Raw genomic sequence first — 25,881 nt, forward strand, 5'->3', positions numbered from 1 at the left:
CCTGGTTTTTTGCATCACCATGTAAACGCTTGATAATAATGATAATCAAATACATATTCGATAAAAAAAAACGTTTTAAAATATTGAAGTGATACGCCATTAGTTTAAAATAAAATAAATTAATAATGTTAACATTTTACAAAATTCGTTTCTTCAATAATATAGCTTCAAACTATGTTCTATTCAGGAATACTATTTTATTGGTTAGATCTCTTTTGTAGGAACCAAACAAACGTTGGAAGTTTTTTTGTTTCTAAGGGAACACTATCTAAGAAAAACAAAAGGGTAATCTATTTAAGTCTTTGCACACCTTACATTTTCACCATACAAAAATAATGTCAACGATGCAGGGTATTTTAGTAATTTTCATTTTTTTAATTACTTTGATGAATAATACTTGTAAGTAGCTTACACATCTTTTTCTTTTTGTCAAAGTAAATATATAAATTTTTTAAAGAACTCAATGTTTGTATTTAATTGGCGATTTCTCGAATATATAATTTTAATTTAATGCAAACTGCATTAATTCACGCCCTGAATAGTTTAAATAATTATTCTTAGTATATATCACTAACTCTAATTAAATTAATTTGTATTAAAAACAGTTTAAAAGTGTTATATTATTTTATGTAGTATATATATTAATGTATTACTAATTTATTTATTTGATTTTGCACACATTGCATATATTTATTTTGCACGTATGATTTGCAGATTAACATATAATATTTCTTATACATTTTTCTTCAGCATGTTATAACTATAATTTTTAGGAAATATTTATTTATTTTCAGCATTTTCATTTCAAAAGTACATTTATTTTCATTATTATTTTTTTAAATTAAAAATAAAATGCCTGGATTACTTTTGAAACTTTTTTTTAGTTTAAAACAATTTTTATTTCCGGAATTACTATTGTGTAAATTTTACGCAAGTTAAATTAATTGCATCTTTAAAATATTTTTATTCATTTAAGAAAAAATATCTCGTTCTTAACAGTTTTCTATCCTAAAATTGTTTCATATCTTTTCATTTTGAGTTTTTTAAGAAAATGACTAAATATTAGTGATATATAATAAATTGTATGACAGTTAAAGAATTTTCTGAATAGTAGTCAAGAATTGTGTTGGTTATCTAGGTTTTTAGAAAGCTTCTTTTAAAAATTAAGTGATATACTGAACGAAGTTATGATTTATCTTCTGCGATAGACATTTCAAAACAACGATATATTTACTAACTTATTCATTAATATTGTTACATTTCGTTACAGTTTAAAGGTTTCGAAAATTTATTTGTGTATTGTTGAAAAACTTCTTAGGATTAATTTTTTTCCTTAAAATAATTCATTCTCATTATAAGTTGTACTTTTAGCTTGTATAATATTTTCTAGGATCTACATTAAAAAAATGAAAAAAGTATGAAAAATATGAGTTTCGAAGCTCATTTGCAAAGTAAAAATAAGTAAAAACTGCAGCTTACTTTTTAATTCGAAGAAAATCATTTAATTTATTTAGTAAACATGTATCTTTAAATTATACTAGATAAATTATCTGGTTTACTTCATCTGATATTTTACTAGATATATTATCTGGTCTTTAAAACAGACAAATAGCTAAAATATTTTTAAAAAAAATTATAAACTTTGAAACAAATTGAGCATTTAGAAATAAATGTATTTTCATCTAAATGAAAAATTATCAAAACTAATAAATAATTCTCAACTTTTTACTATTTTCATGTGTCTAAACAATGCAGCGTTGTAGTAAATTTCCAATGTTCAAAAAATCTTGTTAACAAAAGTTTTCTTTATTTCAAATATATATATATAAAAAAAAAACTGTGGCTTTTGCACGTTTTGTACCCTTTTCCTCATTAGCATAAGAGAAAGTTGGTTAAGGCGGATAAAACTTAGAAGTCATGAATAACTGTTACAATTTTGCAACAGTTCTAAAAAAAACACATTATTCGCTAAAAAACTTCACATAAGATGAAAGAGATTCGAGTGACACTTAACAGTCATGAATAACTGTAACAAACTCACAACAGTTTTACTATTGGGTTGATCGGAAAGTAATTTCGTTTCTTAGGAGGGAAATGAAGGACAATTTTCGTATAATGAATAAATATTTTATTAAATTATTTATTGGCCATTCTGGTTCAACACATTTTGCCATCTTTCTGGTAGTAGCATGATTCCACTCTCATGAAATGTTTGGTCTTTGCTGGCGAAAAATTGATCCAGGTGAGTTTTGACCTCTTCATTTTAAGTAAAGGTTTTACAGTCCAAAGTAAAGGTTTTACAGTTAACGGTTTTACAGTTTACATTTTAAGTAAAGGTTTTACAGTTTTGTAGTGACCGGAGCAAATAATAATCCAAAGGTGCCAGATCTGGAGAATATGGTGGGTGTGGCAGTGTATCCCATTGAAGCTGTAAAAGCTTTTGGCGAGTGACCAAACTTGTATGAGGTCTCGTGTTATCTTGGTGGACTTTTCTGTTGACTGATTCTGGCCTTTTCTGTTGAGGAGCATTATTCAGTTTGTCCAACTGACGACAGTAGACTTTCGAATTAAGTGTCGTGTTATCCGGTGAAAGCTAAAAAAAAAAGTAAACTAAACTCAGCGGCACGACAGCCCAATAGAGGGCCAAGGTCTACTGTGCCTATCTCAGTTTTCTTGACCTTGGGCTCTGGGGTGCAGGAGCAGATGTTCTGGTTAGGTGGTCAGTCAAACGCGGAACCCCCAGTGTTTAGCTCCCAAGCATGCGTGGTACTCATTTATCGACCCACTGAAGGGATGAAAGGCTGAGTCAACCTTGCCCGGCCCGAGGATCGAACCCAGGCCATGTGGCACGGGAGAGCGACGCGCTATCACTCAGCCACCGGGCGTCTAAAAAAAACTATTTCTTTTAAATCCCGCCAAACAGACGGCATCACCTTTTTTCAATGGATATTGGTTTTCGAAATGCTTTGAGCCGGTTCATCTTTTTTGCTCCATGATTACTTGCGTTTGACATTGTTATAGACAACCCATTTTTCGTCCCAAGTAATGATGAGCTTCGAAAATGGATCATTTTCGTGACGTTTGAGAAGCGAATCACAGACGTCAAAGCGACACAAATTTCTTTCCGCGAGAACATGGGGAACCCATATTACTTTCCGAACAACCCGATAATAACATATATTTCGTGAAAGAGCTTTAAGAACAATCGTAAAACATGCTATTATAATTTTATTGTAAAACGTATCTATAAAACAATTTTATTTCTGTTTTTTTTGGACAAAAGGTGCCTGTCCTAGCGACAAGTACTTTCCCTTCGATGGTGTATGCTATGGATTTCATTTTGGACGGAAAAACATTAATGATGCCAAAAAAACTTGTCAGGACGAAGGCACTGAGATAGCTCCAGTTCGAGATAAAATACCAGAAAAACTGGAACATATGCTCTCAGAGATTTTGCATAAACAAATTGAAAAACAAAGTTTTTGGATTGGTTTCGAAATGAAAGATAGAGAAGATTATCAAAAGAGTATCGAGGAACGAGAGTAAGACTACATTTTATTTATTCATTTAAAAGGTCTATAATAACAGACAATATAACTATTGTTTATTTGTTAGTAATTAATATTTAAAGTTAGAAAATAAAACGTATAAAATATTAAGTAAAACAGTGTATAATGAGCAAAAAAAAAAAAAAAAAAAAAAAGGAAAAAAACGCAAAAATATTACCCTGAATAAACATATATTCACTCATGGACAAAAAAATTAGCGCACCAAGAAGGAGAGTCGTCAAAGTGAAACGAAATTTTACATTCATAATGACTACTTTGATATAAATAAATGATTAGAAAATCAAAGATTATCGTTTTTCTTTGATTTTCTAATCATTTACTTACATCAAAGTAGTCATTACGTATGTAAAATTTCGTTTCATTTTGACGACTCCTTCATGGTGCGCTAATTTTTTTTATCCATGAGTGTTTAAATATTTTATATCCATCGTTGAACCGCCGACACAACTTTTGGGTTTACGACTACTAATGCTCAACTCGGTAGCCTTGTAATTTTGAACCAATCCAGAAGACAAGGAAACTCCTGGATCAGTAACCCCAGAGATATTGATTTGTTATGGGAACATGGAGAACTTTGCGACTCGACAGATTTAACGTGCATCAGTCACCATTTACTACTCAGGGAGTCTTCGGCTGGCGGGGATCGAACCCACGAACTCTTGGACATGAGCCCAGCGCCCTACCGACCTGGCTATCCCGGCCTCGAGTGTATATATATATTCGCATATTTGGATTCTTGATCCTCAAAATAGGGGGGGGGGCAGTTTTGGAAAAATTTTGGAAAAATTGGATCAAAAGTTAGGGTGCTGGGAAGTCTTATATGTTTGGCGTCGAATATATATTTATATATTTGGCAAGAGAGAAATGCTTCGTTGCTAAGCAACCAAACGTGAAAAATCTGGGAGAAACTTTAATGCACATTCACAAGGTATTATATGTATTTCTTTTATTTCTTTTTTTTCGATATTTCTTCTTTTTTTATAATTGAAGAAATTAGTGAATGTTACGTGACATTTTAAAAAGGTGGAAAAATGTATGTATGTTTAAGAACATTGTATGATTCATTTCTTAAAAAATCTTTTCATTTTATCAAATATGTGAGTTACGTTGCTTTCTTTAGATAAAGATAACTTGTTTATACATTCTGAAACGGATTTTCGCAAATTCACCATAAAATGTCGCCCGACATGCTGAGCAGTTACGATCACCGAATATTGATATCATAATTTCTTTACTTTATTCTTTAAATTAAAAAATTATTTTACGATTCTTACCATTATTACATACGTATATTTGATACAATAGTCTCTTTTTTAAACAGAATTCGTAAGGTCCTTAAGAAACTGTAATAGCGCCTGGAAAACTAAGAAGATAAATGTAATTTATTGTGGGTGTATTCACCACATTATTGAATAATCAGTTTCAATAAATAACCACTCAATATATATATATATATATATATATATATATATATATATATATATATATATATATATATATATATATATATATATATATATATATATATATATATATATATATATATATATATATATATATATATATATATATATATATATAAGTTTTAATATATAATAATAATATGAAATAAAAATTAAGCTGTTACATTAATAATTAAACCGATTTCGTATGCAAGATGTTGAGTTATTATCGCTCATATAGATTTTTAGGATCCTTGTCAATAAGATCACTCTCAGAAATAAAACTTTTACTTTTGACAATTCAGCAAACTTCGAGTTGTATTCTGTTAATTTTGAGAATCATTTCGTCTCGAAATCATGTGATTTGTGACGATTTGGACGAAAATGTTTCCTCAACTCGGAACCACATCGCAGTGCATTGTGGGAGATTGTTAACTAGAATGACGAACATGGAATGAAGACTTAACGATCGAATTTAGAATGATGAAATATTTTTTTACTTTTGATGATAGTTATTTCGTCACTGACAAAATATGTGCTCGGAGCACATACCAGGAACCGGGTTCGTCAAAAACAAAGAAAGTTTCATGAAATTTGTGTATTCCTTTTATTTTTTTTTACAGTGATGGTTCAAGTTAAAAAGACACATAAACAGAGGCTGTTAGTAAATATAAAATATTTAAATTTAGTAACGTAACTTGACTCACAGTTGCTTGGATAATTCACTCACATCTACTTAATAATTCCTATTGCAAAGTAATTATTAAAAATAAAAAGTTAGCCATAAATAAGTTGTAAAAGCCATAAAAAGTTGTGGTACGTGTATTCTTGAAATATACAAATATTTTTTTTTATTGATCCGCTAATTAATTTGAACTTTTAACTGTAGATGGACTTTTGAGATTGACCGGACCACGGTTGTTCAAAAAAATTTCGAAGTTTGGGCAGAGGAACCTACTGATCCTGATTTGAAGTGTGCTGTTGTCAACGAATCTAAGAAGTTTGAGGTTCAAGCTGTGGACTGTGGAGGACCGGGACTATTCTATATTTGCGAAAAAAAATCTAAGGATTGTAAGACTTTTATCTTTGCTGTTCATCTTTCAATTTTATTTTTATCATTTTTACTAGTCATTTTCTTTTCAGCAATATTTTTGTTGTTGTTGTTGTTGTCATTGCAGAGAGAAAAAAACTATGAAAAATTAAGTTATCTGACTGGTTTTGACACAATTTCTTTTTCAAAAAAGGCTTAATTAAAAATTGAATTTTATGTTGGGTCTTAAATTTATAAATTTAAAGAAAAATTTAAAAATTTATGAAATATTTTTCAAAGAAAAGATGAATTTGAGCTTAAAAATTAAAATTTTTTTACTTCACGTAATCAGCAGTACATCAGATTGTAATGCATGAACTTCAAAATATTTATTTTTCTTAATCATTGATGTTCACCTTTGTTTTGAACTAAAATTTTAAAACTTCAATAAGACAGTGAAACAAAATTAAATATGTTGTTTTCGTTTGAATTTTTAAAAAAATCGAAGCGTTCTTACTTAATGTTTAATATAACAGAAAATTTAGCTTTTAAATCCAAACATTGCTCACATTTTACAAATTTCAAAGTATTCTATTGTAAACATTTTTTTATAATATGTGTTAGCGTGAAGAAATTTTCTCAAAATCAACGTCCTTCAGAAAATACATTTAAAATGTAAGAAAATTCCAAAACGTTAGAAAATTGTGACAACAAATAAATATAATTCAAGATTAATTGCTGAAAATAAATTTAATTTGTCATTAAAAGATACTTCATTCAACTAAATAAAGTTTAAAACGTTCAAAACATAACAAAACCTTTAGTTTTGTTTTCGGGAAGTTAACTTTCGGTTACATACGAGAAAACTATAGTTTCATTGTTAAAAATAGGAAATCAGAAATTTAAAAGCTTTTGAAAAGCTAAAGAACTAAAATTGAAACATAAATAATAACGTTATTAATAATAAAAAGAGAAATTTTGTACGAAATTGCTGATTTTTACCCAATCGGATACTTTTCAGCTGAGCTATATCATGCGTATCAATGCTTTGAAATGTCCCTAGTTTTATATCTCAAAAATAATGAACATAAAGCTGATCAGATCTTCACATATCTGCGAGGTAATGAATAGATAGCTCATCAGATCTTAGCATATTTTTAAAATAATGAACATATATAGCTCATCAGGTCTTTTGCAATTTAGTTATAATTCAACCAAATGAAAACATTAAATTTAAAATAGCATTTTTTGTTGTCACTGCGCAGTAAAAACTATTGAAAAATTAAATAAAACACTATCAAGTATTTCAACACTTTGAATCGTCTCCATCAATATATCTTAATAATAAACTTAGGTCAGGTCTTTTGTAGTTTAGCTATTAATTTAGCCAAATGAAAACATTTAACAAAATATAACAACTATTCTATACTTCATTGGTTTATGTAGAGATTCTATGGAATGTATGGAATCGGTTGATTCTGTAATTTATCTGAATCAAGAGTAAAAACAACTTTTGAAGTTAAGCTATTATTCATCATGCATTCAACTGCAAACAACGTATGTAAAAATCGTATAGTAATAAATGTGGTATAAATTTATCTTTCAACTGACGTAGTTCAGCAAAAACTAGCGCAAACTGGATTTTTATATATATTGCCGTTGCAAATTAGATCAGTACAATAAGAGGAACACTAAAAATACATTTAAATTACTATGTTGCCTGGCTACAAAAGTAATATTAAAGCATAATAGTGGAAAAAATATTTTTAAGGCGTGTTCATGTTAAAGTTAAGAACTGATCTGATTGTTACATTTTAAATACAACATTTATTTTTACGTACTGCAAGTGATATTACCCGTGAATGTCAAAACTGATTGGCTGAGGATTCATGGCTTTTGTTCTTGTCATGATTCAGTAACTAATCAGGTTCGATACTCACATGCGACATTGCTTGCCAGTACACAATAAAATCTGATCCAAAAATTAATTAATTCAGCGTGATGATAAACCAAGTTCATTAACTGTAATGCTAACAAGCTATCTTGTTTATATGTTATCGACAATGTTTAAAATTCACAATTTTAGGGAATGGTTAGCTATTGTATAGAAAAGTAGCGGGCAATGAGTGAGACGATTTATATTTTACACATGCTCAATAGAATGCCAAATGAGAAACTTGCAAAGTATGGAATATATTTTTGATTCGTTTTGAAAGTAATGGAATGCAATTTAAAAATACGTTCTAGAGTATAATATTGCAAAACAAGTAGGTCAATTTTGGTTTCTCATATTTTATATAAAAATTTTGCTTCTCGGAAGAAAATGGCATAAATTTCATTAGGCACAACTAGCTTTTTTCTTTATGTATTTTGAATGAATTTATCTATGGTACTTTCATTATTTTTTCAGAATAGCATATATGTATTTTTGAGTAATGCACACTATTTATATAATAGGCTTATCAGGACTTTTTCATACTTTGCCGAAATTGCATTTGTCATTCTAATAGAATGCTTAGGTACTACATGCAGTATAGTAAATCCCATATTTCTTACTTTGCCTAAAACGTCCGACATTATATACAATACATAGGCATTCTATAGAATGCTTGCATTTCATACTTTGCCGGTAACATATACATAAGCACCTGATGTTAGCTGTCTTCTTCTCAAGATAGTTTTGAGTTTCTCGAGTTGCATATACTTGTAAGGTTCGCATAAGTTTAATTTTATTACAGCAGAGAATAGTTTAACTTTCATATAAAAAGGTGGTAACATTCAGATATGTAAATAGAACGCTTCGCAAAAACATATATTTCGCTATTATTATTTTTCATTAAATGCTTTCATAAAATATCTCTTCGCTTATTTACTGTATTGCATATTAATTAAATTCCTTGTCATTCCACTTTATCTTATATACTCAATAAAATGATTTTTTAGAACTTAATGACACTTATCGAATAATATTTATTATTTTATTGAAGGTAGAAGAAATGTTGTATTATTACTAAAGCTATAACTATTGCAGCCTGCGCAGACAAAAACCTCCCATACTATATTTATGGAGATCAATGCCTTGTTGCTCAAATGAGCACGTACGTAGAGCACGCTTACATAAAGAATGGCTGTGACTCAGGAACTCCAGCATCGGTCAAGAACGAGGCGTCGAAAAAGAATATGAAGGAAGCAGCCATGAATGCCTTTATAGGTGGAATACTCATAACAGGCTTGAAGAGATACCCGGATGGAGTATTTCGCAACAGTGATGGTACTGAACCGAACAAAAACCTGTGGGCAGAAGGAGAACCGGGGGATAAGAGCGATTGTGTCGGAGTTTCATGGCATTATGGAAATAAACTCAAACTCAAGGCAATTGATTGTGATGTTCAATCAGCTTTCATGTGTGCGATAACAGGTGATTATTTTTAAACTCAATACAATGCATTAACAGGATCTTCTAAAAATGCCTGGCAATATAAAAAAAAGAGAAAAAAAGAAATTAAACAAAAATGGAAGGACTGTAAGTTTTTCTGCGCTCTTCTTAGGAATATAGGTCTCACTATTAAATAATTAACCCCAAGAACCTGAAGCAGGAAAAATATTACTCGATTAAAATTTCATTCCTTTCAAAAATATCTCAATTGGAAATAATAATCTCCATGTTTCAAGCTCTCAAAATCTGGCACCCATTTACAAGACTTGCAATACATGAAAGAGAATAAACAAAAGTGATTACTTCTCACCCTCGATCCCAACACAGGCTGATCAAAGTGGTATTTCAATTCTAATAAATTATTCGTCTCTGTTTATTTTTCTTAAAAATCAATATTTTTCAAAACAAACAATGATTATTTATTTACAAAATATAAAGTTTTTATAATTTTGATTAAGAATATTTTGTTAATATGCTAATCGTAACAGAGGAACGATTTCTTGGATTTGAGAAATGATGAACTCCTTGCAATAAAAATATATAACATTGAGGAATGCAGAATGTGTGAAAATATAGGAAGCAATAGGCGAAAAGTAATTTTACTAGTTAACAATAAGTTACGAACATTTTGTATTACATAACAGTTCGGTCGCGCAGCGGACTGACCGTAAAGACATGGTCAAGCATCACTGGCTGCAGTCAGTAAGCGGGTGGGTGACCACTTTGATCAGCCTGCGTAGGGACCAAGGGTGCGCGGTATCGGTCCTCCTTTAGCTGTTCTACCGTAAAGTGCTTGACTTCGGGAGCAGGTCGTTGGGCTACCAAAGTGGAGGAGCCATCCCCTCTGCTGAGGATCAAAATTGAGATGGCATTTTTTTTGATCATCCTTAGGGATGTTTCCCAGACCGTCGCTAAAAGCCCATCGTGCATCTTTAGTGCGACGTAAATAAAAAAAACTACCTATCTACATAACAGCTTGAATTCGAAACGGTTCTTATCTCTCTCGAAAGTTTTATATTTTTAAAAATTTGGTAAGATTTATGTCTGGAAACATCTAATTTCTCTAATTTATTTATTTTATTTTATTTTCTCGTGTTTTTGTTACTTTGTTTGCAAATAAGGTCAGGTGCAAGCTTATAAAATGAAGATCTCCAGCGAGGTACATTTTTCTACATTGGGTAAATAGTCATTATTTAAAGCAAAAAAAAAGACTCTAAAATGCAATAACTTTTGAATAAATTAAAAGTTAAAAAAAAAAAAATCGCATTCATAAGTAGAAATGTCCCTTTCTACACATCGAATTTCAACTCTGAAGTCACATTCCTGTTATTCAGTTATTCTTCATTTAAAGTTTTTAATTTCTAACATCAATTATTGATATATTTTTTGAAATGAATGAATTTATTTTCTTTTTTCAAATTGATTTTTTCTGGATCTTATATTTCAGAACAACTATAATCTAAACAGATTTTTTTAATGACTATTAGACTGTTATTAATAGTTAAAAAGTACTATAATATAATTTTACTTGAGGAATTCATTACTAAAGAAACCAGGAAAAGGAGCTCCAGAAAAATTTATATCACGTGTCGCATCTTCGTCAAAGGGTTAAAGTTATGCGTATAAATATCCAAAAACCGAAACAAGTTTTAAAATATTTTACAATTCACTGTATTTGCTAAATAGACGGTTAATATATTGATAAAAGGTTAGCTTCTTAGCTGAGAAGTTATTTTTAGTTGAAAATTTAGCAAGCGAGCTGAAAATAAAGATATGTTTTTAAGTTAAGAGATATTAAATGTAATGTATTCAACTCATCAATAATTTATTCAGCTCAGGTGTAGTTGGAATGTCCTTTGGTTGATTAAAAAAACGAAATGTAGCTTCATAAAGATAGCATGATTCTGACTCCGATTAAGAAAGCGAGATTAGAGATGCTGTAATCAACTACGCTCTCTTTTTCTTTTGGTTAATTTTGAAAGTACTTTGTTACAACTCTGTAACCACGTTAGATACAGGGACTTATAGTACATGGTAACTTTCAAACTTCTGTCTTGTTCTCCTTTAAATCATATTTTTTATACTCATCACATTCATATCTCGAAAACTAATCATATAGTTTGTCTACGGTAAGAACTCCCCCCGGCACAAAGACTGAGGACATCCGCAGCTATGAAAACAAGAATAGCGCATTCCAAGGAGGGTAGCTTTTCTTCACTCTATGGTTAACACAATAGACCGAAGAAAAAGTTTTTCTGTCCTTCGCTCACCCGAGCCGAATTCTGTCTTAAACAATTACCCCACAACCCTACTTGAAATAGTCATACCTCGTTATCATAGTCCCCACCACGGGTCCAGACGAATGGTTAAGGTTTTTTATTTTTACTTTGCACAAACTTTTTTTTATTTTTTTTTTATTTATTTTTATTTCCAATGAGCTGCATTATTGATCTTGCCGATGAGCAGACCTAGTGCGTTCTCCAGAGGTGGTATCCACTCTTTCAGGACCACCACAATGAGTCATGTTAATTTGGTCATGTTAATTTGGACGTCTAGTTTCTGTCACACTAGATGGCAGCACCGAGACTCTATTCTTTGCACAAACTATACAAACTTATACAATTGCTGTTTTGTCTTCAAGTAGTTACAAATAATCGAATCCTCTACAACTGAGTATAGGAATTTTTATGTCTCTATTTTTAGTTATATTTTGAAAAAAATAGTGATATCAAAATAAGCTAAATTGTTAGTGCATCTTTTTAGTTGATTGCTATTATTTTCTCCCTCGCGAAAGCGACATTTAAAAAAAATATTGCAAATTTTATATATAAATATGAGATTTTTTTTTTAAAAAAAAATTGATTTTTACCATGGTTTATTGTTGATGATAATTTCATATTTTGTCTCTTTTTTTAGGTAATGTATCTCAGATTTAAATCAGGTAATGTAGTGTTGGCTGTTTTTTTTTAGATCTCTAAATTTTTTTTCTTTGGATATTTGTTGCTTTATTTTAATATTTTACTTAATTGCTTTAGTCATGCATGATTTCTTGACACTTGTAAATTATTGACTAAATGGTGAAAATTTCAGTGTGGCAAGGAAACCTTGGAGTGAATGAAAGATTTAAATGATAATTAGAGAGGACATGAGAGTGAGCGAGTGTTTGAATGTTTCGTGAGAATATTTTTCTGTTGCTGATTAATAATTTTCCCAACTACTGCGAGTTGTTTTAATTTATTATTCAATAGAAAAAAATATTAATTGCTTGAATTGTTGAGAGTGAGTGACTGATTGAATGTTTCATGAGGATATTTTTCTGGTGTTGATTAATAATTTTCTCAATTACTTTCAGTTATTTCAATTTAGTATTCAATTGAGGAAAAATATTCAGTGTTTGAAATATCCTGTAAATTCAATAAAAAGCTATCGTTCTGTAAGTTTATGTTCAACGTATAGACAGTTATGTTATTTGTAATAATACATTTGTGATATTTGCATAGAAATCTTGTTCCATATTTAATATTTATAAATATTTATATTATTGATTTAAATTCAGCAGTTGTAACAATACTTATTGTCACATGAAGCTGTGTGTTTCAAAATGCAAAATTTTGCATTATTTGTAATCATTATATGATCAAAAATAAAAGAAATAAAGCTTTGTAAATTATTTTCAAAAAGTTTCTAATCACATAATTTTTTTCTTAAATTTTAAAATATCTTTGAGCTATAAGTTCTTCTTTAACAAATTAAGATAACTGCTTCACTATAATATTGAGTGCTCCAAAATAATGATAGCAAAGCTTAGAAAGTGCCTGGAACAAAAGTACTATATGTTATCCAATTGGGTACCTATAAGCTCATTTGTTGCTAAATCGTGACATTTCTTATGGCACGTGGCATTTGTAACAAAGATACAGAATTGCGTAGGACTTATTATTTAAAAATATCGTAGTATCACAGAGAAAAGTCAAGAGTGATTAAGTATTCACTAATCTATAATATATATTTCACTTATATGGAACAGTAAACACGGATATTTCTCTATCTATCGGTAACATTATAGTTATTATTCATTTTGTTAAGTTGTTTTAAGTAATAATCTAAGTAGTGTTGAAAAATAATACGATAAATATTTATTTAGAATAATTTTGTATGCTAATAGAAATAAAAACTTAGTAACGAAATAATAATTTAGATTAATTTTTTTATCCATTCTGAAATGGCTATAGAAATTTCAAACACATAACGTGCTATGGTGCCGAATACTTTCATACCAATTAATGGAGATGGAGCTTGCTTTTTCGAGTAATAGTACGTATATATGATTTACGATATCTAAGTTATGGCTCGAGAGATGCATGAGGAAGTATTACAGCATGAAATGGAACATTGGGATTAGTTTTTTTAAATCTTATCTCATGACAGAGATGAAAATAATTTTAATACTTTCGCTGCCTAAAATGCGAAATCTTCAGAACTCAGTTTGAGTGATTTGTCATTTGAGTCATTTGCTTTGACTGATTTAATGGGTACTGGGCGGATTTAAATTATTACTAAAATTAAATGCATAAAATAAAGAAACTTTGGGCGATATCACGGATACCTAATAAAAATTGTTAAAATTGATACTTCCGCATGGGCAAACCCACAGGGAACATCTAAATGGTGAACGAATTTGCTTAATGTATTTTTTAAAAACTAATTATGGTGTTAGGATTGGAGGAGGGTAGATGAATAAAAATATTTAAATACAGTTATGCTGTGCAATTTGCTGTAGTTACCACTAAAGTTTATATGCTGTACGAGAAAAATTTTAGAGGTGACCAAGCTGATCACTAAAGGAAGCTAATATTATTATAGTTCTACTTGAACTGAAGCATGTGTTCAATTCTACAATATATCAATTCTGCAGCAGATTCATTTTGATAAGGTTTAAGGTACCGATATTATGAGTCAAGGTTGTTCCGATGCTACTTTTCACATAATTGACACCAAGATCTCGGTAATAAGCATGGAATTAAAGTTTTAAATCTTCTCTCTCGAGAACGTTGTTTTCGAAGATGTTAAACAGTCATGATGGACTTTAGAGTTTCTCGTTGATCAGAATGTTTGACCCGCATGCTAAATTAATAAGAACTCATCTTTAATTATCTTGAGTATCCATTTGTCATTCTAAGAGCAGTTTGAAGCGGGACAAAACATTAAGTGTTTCGTTGGTTTCTAAGCTTTGACCCCCCCCCCCCCGAAAATCATAAAACAAAGTTGTGGTTCAAATGATATCGAAGGGCGTGAAAACAAAGGAATATGGATTCTCAGTCTTCTAGAGTATAAATCAACATTTTCTGAACAGTAAGCTGCTTCAAAGCACATTATGACCATCTAACATCAGTGGGTTTTTAAAACTTTCAACGTTCTCTTAACTATATATTCACGGTGACAATTACAAAAATAAATGTTCCTCTCTCTTTTTGTTTCTTACGGTCAAACGAAGGTTTAAAAAAAGGATCCATATAGCTATATCATCAATATACAATTATTTCGAAGGTAAAATAACTATATAATTTTTAATGATTTATCATTTACAAAAAGCATGGAAACAGTTTGCCCATTGAGTTTTTAAAAAACTGAAGTTTAAAAAAAATCATCCATGTAGTTATATTACCAATATAAAATTATTTCGAAGGTAAAATAACTATGTAATTTTAATTGTTTATGTTCTACAGAGGACATAGAATTGCTTTGTTCAATGGGTTTTTTAAAAACTAGAGTTTTGAAAAATAATCCATGTAGTTGTATCACCAATATAAAATTATTTTGAAGGTAAAGTAAATATATAATTTTTAATAATTTGCCTTCTACAAAAAGAATGGATCTACTTTGTTATTGAGTTTTTCAATACTAGAGTTTAAAAAAAATGATCCATGAAGTTGTATCACTAATATGAAATTATTTCGAAGGTAAAATAACTATATAATTTTTAATTGTTTATGTTCCACAGAGGACACATAACTGCCTTGTTCAATGTGTTTTTTAAAAATTAGAATTTTAAAAAATAAACCCTGAAGTTGTATCACCAATGTAAAATTATTTCGAAAGTAAAATAACTATATAATTTTTAATTATTTATGTTCTACACAAAGTATGGAACTACTTGAGTCTTTCAAAAATTAGAAAGTACATAAGTAAACTTTCAGTCTTCCAACAAATCCGAAGAACTTTATTTGTATAGATAAGTGTTTCAATCATGTTAATTATATTACACTGAGAAGCTTTCTTTTCTTTTCTTTATACTATTCACACCATTCTTTCTAACTTTAGAGGATATAAGAACACTCAGCAATGCCGTAATTGGGGCTTCACAAATCATGCAGAAGATGAAACTTAGGAAATAGGTGACAAAAGTAAAACTTATAAATGCGTACGCCTGAAAATTAAATTTAAAAATCATTTAGTTTATGTAATAAATAAAACAAATAAAATATCTAATAATATATGTAATTAATAAAACAAACTTGAGATCAAATAATGTCTGCCCTTTTTATCCACATGTCAAGACAGACGATTCGCGATCGCAACGAACTATAGGGGGCGTTGTTGTATGAGACGCATACCTGCGATTTCTATATGAACCGTCATTCAGTTACTCTGGAGACGTCGTTAATGTAGCGTGTAGCATTGCAACGTTCCTTCTTTAATGTGGCTTATTAAATTTAAAAAAGAAAAATGCTTGATCTTCTTTCTTGTACAACCGAAAACAAAATGGTATCTCTTTTTATTAGAGAAGGAACATCCAAAACACATCGGAAAAATATTTGTACATTAACAGAAAAAAATATGTATATTCTTATAAGAATTAAAACCTAATGCCCTGAGAAATAGTATTACTAAATTTAATGATACAACATGAAAGGCCCATTTAAACTTTACATTCTATAGTTTTAAGAATCATATTAGTTCAAAAATTAAAATGAACAAAAAGTATACATAAGCCTCATAATTTTATGAAATTTAATTTAGTAAACAACGTTTTTTGACAACAATTTTTATCAAAAAATTTCAAGTTTCAATAAAAATCATTATTTAGAAACTAGGAAACGTAAAATAAAGAATGCTGACGAAACAAAAAAAAAAAAAAAAAAAAAAAAAGCAATTCTTTTTTGTCGCCATTTTTAGTGCTACGAATATTCGTCTTTGGGATCTGCCAAAAACAAAACAAGATGCAATTTTATTTTTTCATGAGGGAAATATTTTACCGAAAAAACGAAAATGTACCAATTCCCACAACATAAAACTTTATCTTGGTAAACGTACGTTTTGGAAATGTTATTTCATTTGGAATCTTATTCATCAGAGTTCATATGGCGATATGATTGTTTTAAATCTATGCTAAACTCTATATCGGCTCATTTTCCACCGAAATCCGATTAACTATTTTGATTTTAAATAAAGTGTTTTATTTTACGAATTGTCACAAAAATTTTAAGTGTAGATTGGCGGCACTTAAAAACCGCCAAATCTGTAGCGGCGGTGGCGTTAATACGAAAGTACCGAATTTTTATTCCATACTTTTCTGAATCATATTATTTCAAACATTGGAATATACAAGAAGTATACATAAACACATAATGTTATACCATTTAATTTTTCAAAAGTATTTTGAGAACAATTTTTATCAAAAAATTATAAACTAAAAAACGGAAAATAAAGAATTCTTAGGATGAAAAAAACGATTTTAAGAATTCTTAACATTGAAATAAAAACTTTCATATTGTTTCTTTTTTTATTATTCTTATAGTTCTTAATCAGACGTAAAAAACCATTCTGTAGAGAACCATCATCAAATGAAAAAAAAAATATTTACAAGCAAATTTTTTATTGTAAAAATCATTGCACTTACCTGATTTATGATTCCCGGAGAATTCCAAAATGATAAGTTCCTTGTTTGAAAACTTTATTCTCAAATAATAGATACATACTTTATACCTTCATTACTTTTAGATAACATACTACACAGCAAAATTTTATAATTGATATGAATTTGAATATGTAGCTAAAAACAGAATAGCTGAATTCTAGTTGAACTTATTCTTTCAAAATTAAAAAAAACTTACCAAGAAAACGATTTAAATTAATTAAGAATCAGCACAAATGGCACTATTTCAAGTAACTTGGATAATTTTTTATTGTTGTTTTCCGAATTATATGGATACAAAAATATATACTATTCTATAACGAAGAAGAATATGCTATAACTATTACAATTCTGTATGTTCTGAATTCATATTTATTCACTGGAATGACGAAAGCAATGTTGACTTCACTTTAATTCGTAATGAATTGAAGACAGAAGAAACCAGAAGAAAAATTACCTTAATACACACATCTGTAACAGTATCCGAAATAGGAAGTCATCAGTTGCAAGTTTGTTGATAATAGAAATTAAAAATTATTGAGGAATTTTTCTTCAAATGTTTGGCGTGTTCTGTTCCTGAAAGATTTACTACTTTTCTGGAGATTTTTTTCAAGTTCTTCGGCCTTTTCCTTAGGGAAATTTTGTTTCTTATTTGCTGCTAAAAAATGGCGTCTGATTCAGTCAATGACTTTGATGGAACTAAATGAAAACGTGATAAATTAATGTCCGATATTTACAGGCTCCCGCTAGACGGCGTACTCGAGCGTTGCGATCGCGAATATTCTTAATTAGTTTTCAACCGCAAAAGATTTTTATAATTCTCTTTCGAGTGCTTCCATTTTATTGTTTGATTGGTGGCATCATTCTTCATTATTAAGTTTGTTGTAAACTACGAATTGTGCATTTAAAATTAGACAAGGCTCATACCATTAAAATAATTGTTCTTTTTTTAAATTACAGTCCTGTTGTTTTACATTTATCATCATTACGTATATGGAAGGGTGTGTACTAGATAACATTTTAAAAGAAATAAGCAAATTAATTAAATCTGGTCTAGGGTAATTTCAATCCAAGTGGTGTTTATTCATTAATTCATAGACTTAGAATTATCTTTTTCAAGGCGTGAATTTTCTACACCCAACTATGAATCCTAGTGGAATAAAATTGAAGAAGGTTAAAGGCAGATTAATATTAAGATTGATGCAAACGTCGATTTGTAAAAAATGAATAATAAAACTATGGAACGATTTTGATTCACTACTTTGGCTATTGTCAGTATGACACAACTTAGAATGCTATGTTAGGGAAAGGGAGCATTGGACTTACATGGAAATCTAGAATAATTCATCAGTATTATCATCAGAAATTCACCAGTCAAACTTTTTCTGAAAATTCCGACAGATTGGTAATATGTAATACAATGAATAATTACAACATGTAAGTAATTTTTTTCTTTTAGAGAAAAGGTTTCTTGGGTAGAAAAGTATATTTTTGTTCAAACTTTCAATTTCCATATTAGACTATTTTATTTATGGTTTTAAATTACTGGAGATATTATGTCAATAATGAATAACGGTCACCATATGCAATAGGCTTATTACGTATTTTAGTAGCAGTTTTAGTAGCAGTTACACATTGTGTAATGATGCATATATTCATTTAAATTCATTTCACATGTTTTTTATTTTTAAAAAAAAAGGTTTTATGGTGGAAAAGTATATTTTTAATTTCTATTTTAGACTATTTTATTTATCGCTTTACAAGACGTATAATATGCATAGGCTTATTTCGTATTTTAGTAGTGGTAGCTGTTTAACTTTGTGTAATGATATAAATATTCATCTGTTAAATTTATTCAAATAATTATTTTGATTTTTCTACATTTTTCTTTCAATTAAAAGGCAGTCTTGTAAATCAAGATAATTTAATCCTTTTTTATAAAATTCGTATGTCGCTGCCTGTCCAATCAAAACATGAACGATAAATATTATTAGTTTAAAGATGTATATGTTACCATCAAAGTATGAAATCCGGCATTGTATAGAATGACTAGGCATTGTATAGAATGCCTAAAATTAGCCGGAAAAGTATGAAATGATTTATATTTCACACATTTCCTAGGCATTCTATAGATTGCCAAATGAGAAATCGGCAAAGTATAAAATACATCCCCGATTCGTTTCAAATATCACTTGGCAAGACTCGTGACTTTTAAAGCGTGGCTCGTTATTTTGGACTAATAACAAAAATTATTTTTTTACTGTGCTACATGGAAATGGAGGAATGTAATGAAATTTACATGGAAAAATTTAATGAAATGTAATTCAAAATGTCATGTTGCAACAAGTAGGTTAATTTAATATTTTTTATATGAAAATTTTGTTTCCCTTAATAAGAAAGGCTTAAATTTTGTTTTGCATAACTTTTTTATTTTCTTTCCACATTTTGAATAAATGCTTTTCAATGGCACTCTCAGCATTTTTTCAGAATAACATTTTTATTTTTAAGAATTGCATGTTACTGGGAATGATCGACATCAGTAGTTTTACATTAATTCGATATTTTAATACTTACTGACGATAGATTGGACGAAACATCAGTGTAGTGTATACCGGGCAAATGTATACTGGGTAGTGGCACTTGACCTTAAAAAGAACATCAGTGTAAGGTATACCGGGCAATGGCACTTAACTAGAACTAGTATGACTGGTTTTTTGGTAAATGTCCGAAATATATACTAGATCTAGTTAAGCGCCATTCCCCGGTATACATTTGCCCGGTATACCTTACACTGATGCTTTTTTAAGGTCAAGGGTCACTATCTGGTATACATTTGCCCGGTATACCCTACACTGATGTTTCTTCTAATCTATCGTCAGTAAGTATTAAAATATCGAATAAATGTAATTATATCCATGAATAAATTAAAAAAACCGGATGTAATAAATATTTCGGACATTCACCAAAAGTGACTATGTGATTGCGAACAACCACCGATTTCGCTCATTCACAGTAACATGCACATCATTTACATAATAATCTCATCATGGCGTTTATTTCATACTTTGCCCAAATAGCATCCGGCATTGTATAGAATGCCTTGGCAAAGTATGTAATACTTCTCATATTTCATACTTTGCCTAAAAACGTCAGGCATTCTATACAATGCCTAGTCATTCTATACAATGCCGGAGTTTCATACTTTGCCGGTAACATAGATAAGTATCCCCCCTTTTTGATACTTTACCAAGAACATTTGATCAGCAGCAATAGAATGTCGAAATCGTCCAAAACACAGTATTATAATGATTGGATGAAGTAAGTATGCCATGTAAGTCAGACGTCCAAGTGGAACAAAACCATACCAACTCAAAATGGACTGAACTACCCCTGTGGAAATAAGATTTAAAAAATACATTATTGCAAAATGAAATAATATTGACTCTATCACTACATATTTTTACAGATGCCGTCACCACTAAAATTAATAATAGTCTATTTCGTTTACTATTATTGATAGAAATCCTAATACTGAACATACTTTTGTATATGTTTAAATTTTTTCTTACTTTGTTAACTAATCGTTGAATATTAATAAATTACTCTAACACAGTATACAAATCGAATGCATGTTTGAAACAAGCAATTATTTTTTGAATTATTGTACCCTCTGTTTTTGTTTGCTGGGTGGCGTAGTTGGGTTGTCGTCGGCCTTCTGAACCCAAGTCTGCGGGTTCGATCCCCGGCCCAGACACCGGATTTTCGGGATGCAGAAAATCCTCAGCGGCCATGTCGCATGATTATGCGGCATGTAAAAGATCCCTGAAGTGCCTTATTGGCTCTTGGCATTTCCGGCAAAATTAAATTCCTAGTGCTCGGTGCTGCCATCTAGTGTGGCAGAAACTAGACGTCCAAATTAACATGGCCAACGGTATCTCACCAATTGTGGTGGTCCTGAAAGAGTAGATACCATCTCTGGAGAACGCACTAGGTCTGCTCATCGGCACGACCGATAATGCAGCTCATTGGAAATAAAAAAACCCCTCTGTTTTTAATTATGGGCATTCTAAAACTAAAAGAAACTGATAAAGAAAATGAAACATTTGTGATTTTGTCGTACTAGGGCAATCCAATTCATACTAGGACAATCCAACTAGGTATTGTCGTACTAGTACAATCCAAGTTAAACGCCAATAAATGAAATTTCACATATGTTTAAAAATAATTTTATTTAAATTATTCTTATAAAAATTATGCGAGATAATTTTGTGCTTTAACAACGTTTTATTACAGTAATAAAGTTAAAAAAAATTTTAGTGTATATTTTTGGGTACATGCATTTTGGTTTAGTATATATAAATAATTTTTATTTGACTAAATTAAATATTAATTGGGATAAACTTTAATACAAATTTAGATAGCTTTGATCTAATCATAATGAAAATAAACAAATTTAGATATCATCAAATTTATTCTTCAATATTTAAGCAAAGTTTAATAACCGAAACTTTTGTACAAATGATGCATTGCAGGAGTTATCCCAAAATTAATGTGATTAACAATTGAAATCACATTAAAAAAATTTCAATGCTTGCAAAAAAAATGCGTGTTTTATCTTCTTTGCATCTCTTTATAATTTAATAAGGTTCAATCATCGATTTAATTAAAGAAATAAATAAAACAAATACATCGAAGAGCCATTACATTATGACCACCCTGCTAATAACATGTAGGACCACCTTTAGCCCTCAAAACTGCTAGCACCCGCCATGGCATTGATTCCACAAGGTGCTGATAGGTAGTCTGAGGTATCTGGTACCAAACGCTCACCAACTGGTCCTGCAATTCCCTCACATTATGAGGGGGTAGCGTGGCAGCACGAATTTGGTTTTCCAAGTAGGACCACAAATGCTCTATTGGATTAAGGTCAGGTGAATTTGGCGGCCAAGACATGACTTGAAAGTCACTGGAGTGTTCCTCGACGATTCGACCCTTATGACATGGTGCATTATACTGTTGCTAAATACCATCCCCCGCAAAAATTTCTTTTGCCATGAATGGGTGAACCTGGTCTGCAACTATGTTCAAGTAGCTTACAGACGTCAGGAATTGTTCTATGAGGATTATGGGTACTAATGTGCCCCATGTTCCTGGGCGAGAAATCATGAAAACCTGGGCGAGCCCATTGTTATAGATGGAAGGTGGTCATGATGTAATGGTTCTTCGGTGTATAAGACTGCTATTTAAGGAACACTTTTATTAATATTTTTGTATTAAAACATAATAGATTATGAAATTATTTGCATCGTTACATAAGCATAAATAAGCGCCGAGAAGTTTAAAGTTACTTTTTAAATTTTTCTGACATTGTAAAAGTTGCCTTGGTTTAATTGGATTAAAAAAATAGCATAAAAGTTCTCAACTTTTATGGAAAGAAGTGAGAAAGTTTTGTGCACTTTAGAATTTTCTTCATCTCAGTAAATTTAAAAATAGCGATTAAAGCTTACCTGAGTTAGTGTTCATATATCTAATTTAAGCTAGAGAGTTACATCAGGTGAGACTTATCATAGAAATATTGACAAGGGATTATGGAACTTTTTATCGACGCAGGTCATAAAGTCCTCAATGAAAACTTACTGAGTGCAAGTAAATTCAACTCTTATTTTTCAGAACGACCCGAACAGCCAGTGTGGCGGTGTGCATGTAAATAAAGTTTATAAAGTTTTGTTGTCAAGCAAGAATATGAAGTTTTCATTTTAAGAGTAAAATACTCATGTGATTAATTCTTTAGACTATCTAATAAGGATAATCAAATAACTATTCCATATCACTTTCAACAAATTTAACTATTAGAAAACCTCCAACTTCAATATCAGGATTAAACTAGTTTTTTTGTGTTTAATATTGCCTTTTTTAATAGTAATTCGACTGATTTTGCTATGGCTTTTGTTCTTTATCTTTTGTTAAGTTTTGCATTGCGATTCCTAATGTCCATATTTTCTGATTTCGTATTTGTTAAGACTGATAAAAAGGTAGAGTAAGAGCGGAGATTAAGGAATATGATTTGTATTTGTATAATTTTAGTAATTGTAAATTTGATGTGTTTATTTTTTTAAATTAAAAATTAGAAAAAAATGAGGAGGGTACCTTTTGCTTAGCTGGGTGCAAGCAAAAAATTGCCAAAAATGTAAACCTCCACCAATTTTTTAAATTTCATTTCTTTTATTCACTTTTTTATACATTGAAGAAATAAATGTTCACAAAAATTAAGAAGTAAAAAAAAAATTTTCTTGCATCTGTCAAACGAAAAATTACAAAACTACTCGAATTATCATTGCGATAATAAATGATAAAATAAAAAAATTATTAGAGAGATTTTTTAATGGGGTGTTTCAAAATTGTTGCTCAGTAGTGCATTTTTTATGCGTTTAAATTCATAGCTATTAACAGTTGGAATAAAGAGCTTCGCATTTATGGTGAAGGAATATTCAGGGTGTGGGTGGAAGCTTGTATTGGTATAGTGGACTAGTTGAAGAATACTGACAAATTGAAGATTGCGATGAAAACAGAAGGGTGATGAAAATTAACAGTTGAACCGGATCAGAATTAATAAAAAGCTTTTATTTTATATACTTGCAGAGCTCGAGGTACCAAATATACATATTATCCATAAGAATTTCAGTTGAATCAATTTTTGCATAATAATAGTAATAAGGACAGGCCATGGGAGACGAATCCCCCACAACCTGCCTAGTCAAAAGCCAGATTAAAAAGTACGTGTAATTTGTTCCCAACGGACACAGAAGCATGGGTAGGAGATCCAAAATTGGCGATTTAATAAATTATAACATAGCCAAAACAAAGCCAACCAGTATATCAATATTGGGTTTAAAATAATACCTTGGCGATCACGAGTCGCCAACAAATTTATGATAATTATTATAACCATGCAACTGAAAAATTTTTGCGGTTAGAAATTAGAAATAAAAAGTTATAAATAGATTTTTGTTTTCGATTATAGGCGACAGTGAATTAATAAGTCTGCATTAGTAATGTAATAAAAAGTATCCGTTGCATTGATCTATAAGAGAAGGATAAATATTATATGTTCATGTTCGTTTTTAAAAGATTAAGTCTTTGATTTATTTAAAAAGTAATTCTATTAATAAAAATCAGCTTAAGTAATAAGAGATATTTAAAAGGATTGCAAATAAATATGTAATGCCAATTGTGGCATCACAGCATTGATCTCAATAATGATAGAAAAATTACAGTGTTTAATTTGATGCTTGATTCTTCAACCCACTTTGTTCACTTTATATCCTTCTGATTTTTCATTATTAAAATTCTATTCAAGCATACATGCCATTTTCATCAAGAATCTCAAATATACAAATTTTGAATCTGTCTATTAAGAAAAAAAAAAATTCTAAATTTATTTTATAAACTTACCTCCATTTTCATTGATGCACATGTACGTTATCCATGAAATCATTAAGCACCATAAAAGTCTATGGAATCCACCATACAACGCAGACTCCAATGTAGTAGCAACGCGTCCTGAGTTCCATAAATAAGTTGCGAAGACGACGATTCCTCCAAACAGAATTGATAGGGACCAACCAAAAAATATTTTCGACTATTGAGACATGAAAGCAAAAATAAGGAAACATTAGGCATGCAATTTATCGTTTATATAAATACTGATAGGGATAACTGTGTACATTTAATTCGAAATCCTCAAATATGGTTCAATGAATTGTGCAATGCAATAAGTTTCCTCAAATATGGTTCAATGAATTGTGCAACGCAATAAGTTTCACTTGTTACCTACCGATTGAGGCCTATGCTGTGATGAGGTAACCATGTTTTTTTATGATTTTGAGGCTTTCTGAGGAGAAAAAAAGACTAAAAACTTTTAACACTTCGCAATTGTTTGTTTCGTTTTATAACAGTAATAGTTTTAGCTGCCTTAGGAACGGAGCTAGCTGCAAAATTATCTGCCGGAATTGGACCTTATGGCTTTGTGACTGCTTATGGGGAGATGATTGTTTTTCGAAATTTCAGATAAATTCACTTAGTATGAAGAAAGTGTAGAACTTTTTGAAAGAAAAGGGAATTTGTACGTGAAAATAATTTAAGAGCAGCATTTTATGAGATAAAAAATAAATCATTTCATCAGATTTTAACTTCATCAGCCCAAAACCAACTCTTCTTCTTCTTTTTTAAATGTCGCATCTCGCTTTGTTCCATATCTCATTTTTACTAGCTTAACACGTTGAGCTCCGGGTCAACCACCGGTGGCTGACACTGGACTTTCCATTTAGGCCACGTCAACCACCGGTGGCTGACACTGGACTTTCCATTTAGGCCTCGTCAACCACCGGTGGCTGACACTTAAATTACATTTAGGCCACTTCAACCACCGGTGGCTGACACTGAAATTATATTTAGGCTGCGTCTGCCACCGCTTGCTAACACTGACCTTT

At 30.3% G+C, this 25,881-nt stretch overlaps 2 protein-coding genes across 2 annotated transcripts in view; one reads left to right on the forward strand and one right to left on the reverse strand.

Moving 5' to 3' along the window:
• Positions 1-327: 327 nt before the first annotated feature.
• On the forward strand, positions 328-13,157 carry LOC107444611 (uncharacterized). The gene is made up of 5 exons (XM_016058823.4): positions 328-399; positions 3,284-3,542; positions 5,901-6,082; positions 9,073-9,459; positions 12,394-13,157. The coding sequence occupies exons 1-5, from the start codon at positions 336-338 to the stop codon at positions 12,411-12,413; spliced, it is 912 nt and encodes a 303-aa protein (XP_015914309.3). The 5' UTR covers positions 328-335; the 3' UTR covers positions 12,414-13,157.
• A 2,519-nt stretch (positions 13,158-15,676) lies between these two features.
• The window catches only part of LOC107453526 (nose resistant to fluoxetine protein 6), a 45,939-nt gene continuing 35,734 nt past the window's right edge, over positions 15,677-25,881 (reverse strand). Inside the window, exons 14-16 of the mRNA XM_087168954.1 lie at positions 24,845-25,031; positions 20,640-20,782; positions 15,677-15,904 (exon numbers count right to left, since the gene is read on the reverse strand). Coding sequence (XP_087025080.1) covers positions 15,737-15,904; positions 20,640-20,782; positions 24,845-25,031 — 498 coding nt within the window. The 3' untranslated portion in view covers positions 15,677-15,736. The remainder of the gene's footprint in view (positions 15,905-20,639; positions 20,783-24,844; positions 25,032-25,881) is intronic.

Source organism: Parasteatoda tepidariorum, chromosome 8, assembly GCF_982258835.1.
Source record: "Parasteatoda tepidariorum strain Cologne lab strain chromosome 8, Ptep-v5.0, whole genome shotgun sequence".
NCBI classification, from domain to species: domain Eukaryota; kingdom Metazoa; phylum Arthropoda; class Arachnida; order Araneae; family Theridiidae; genus Parasteatoda; species Parasteatoda tepidariorum.

Excerpts from the sequence above, each read along its gene's own strand:
- LOC107444611 (XM_016058823.4), top strand. The coding sequence starts at position 336 with ATGTCAACGATGCAGGGTATTTTAGTAATTTTCATTTTTTTAATTACT. Across the intron at positions 400-3,283 it reads TACTTTGATGAATAATACTT|GTGCCTGTCCTAGCGACAAG; the intron begins GTAAGTAGCTTA and ends TTTGGACAAAAG. Across the intron at positions 6,083-9,072 it reads CGAAAAAAAATCTAAGGATT|CCTGCGCAGACAAAAACCTC; the intron begins GTAAGACTTTTA and ends TAACTATTGCAG.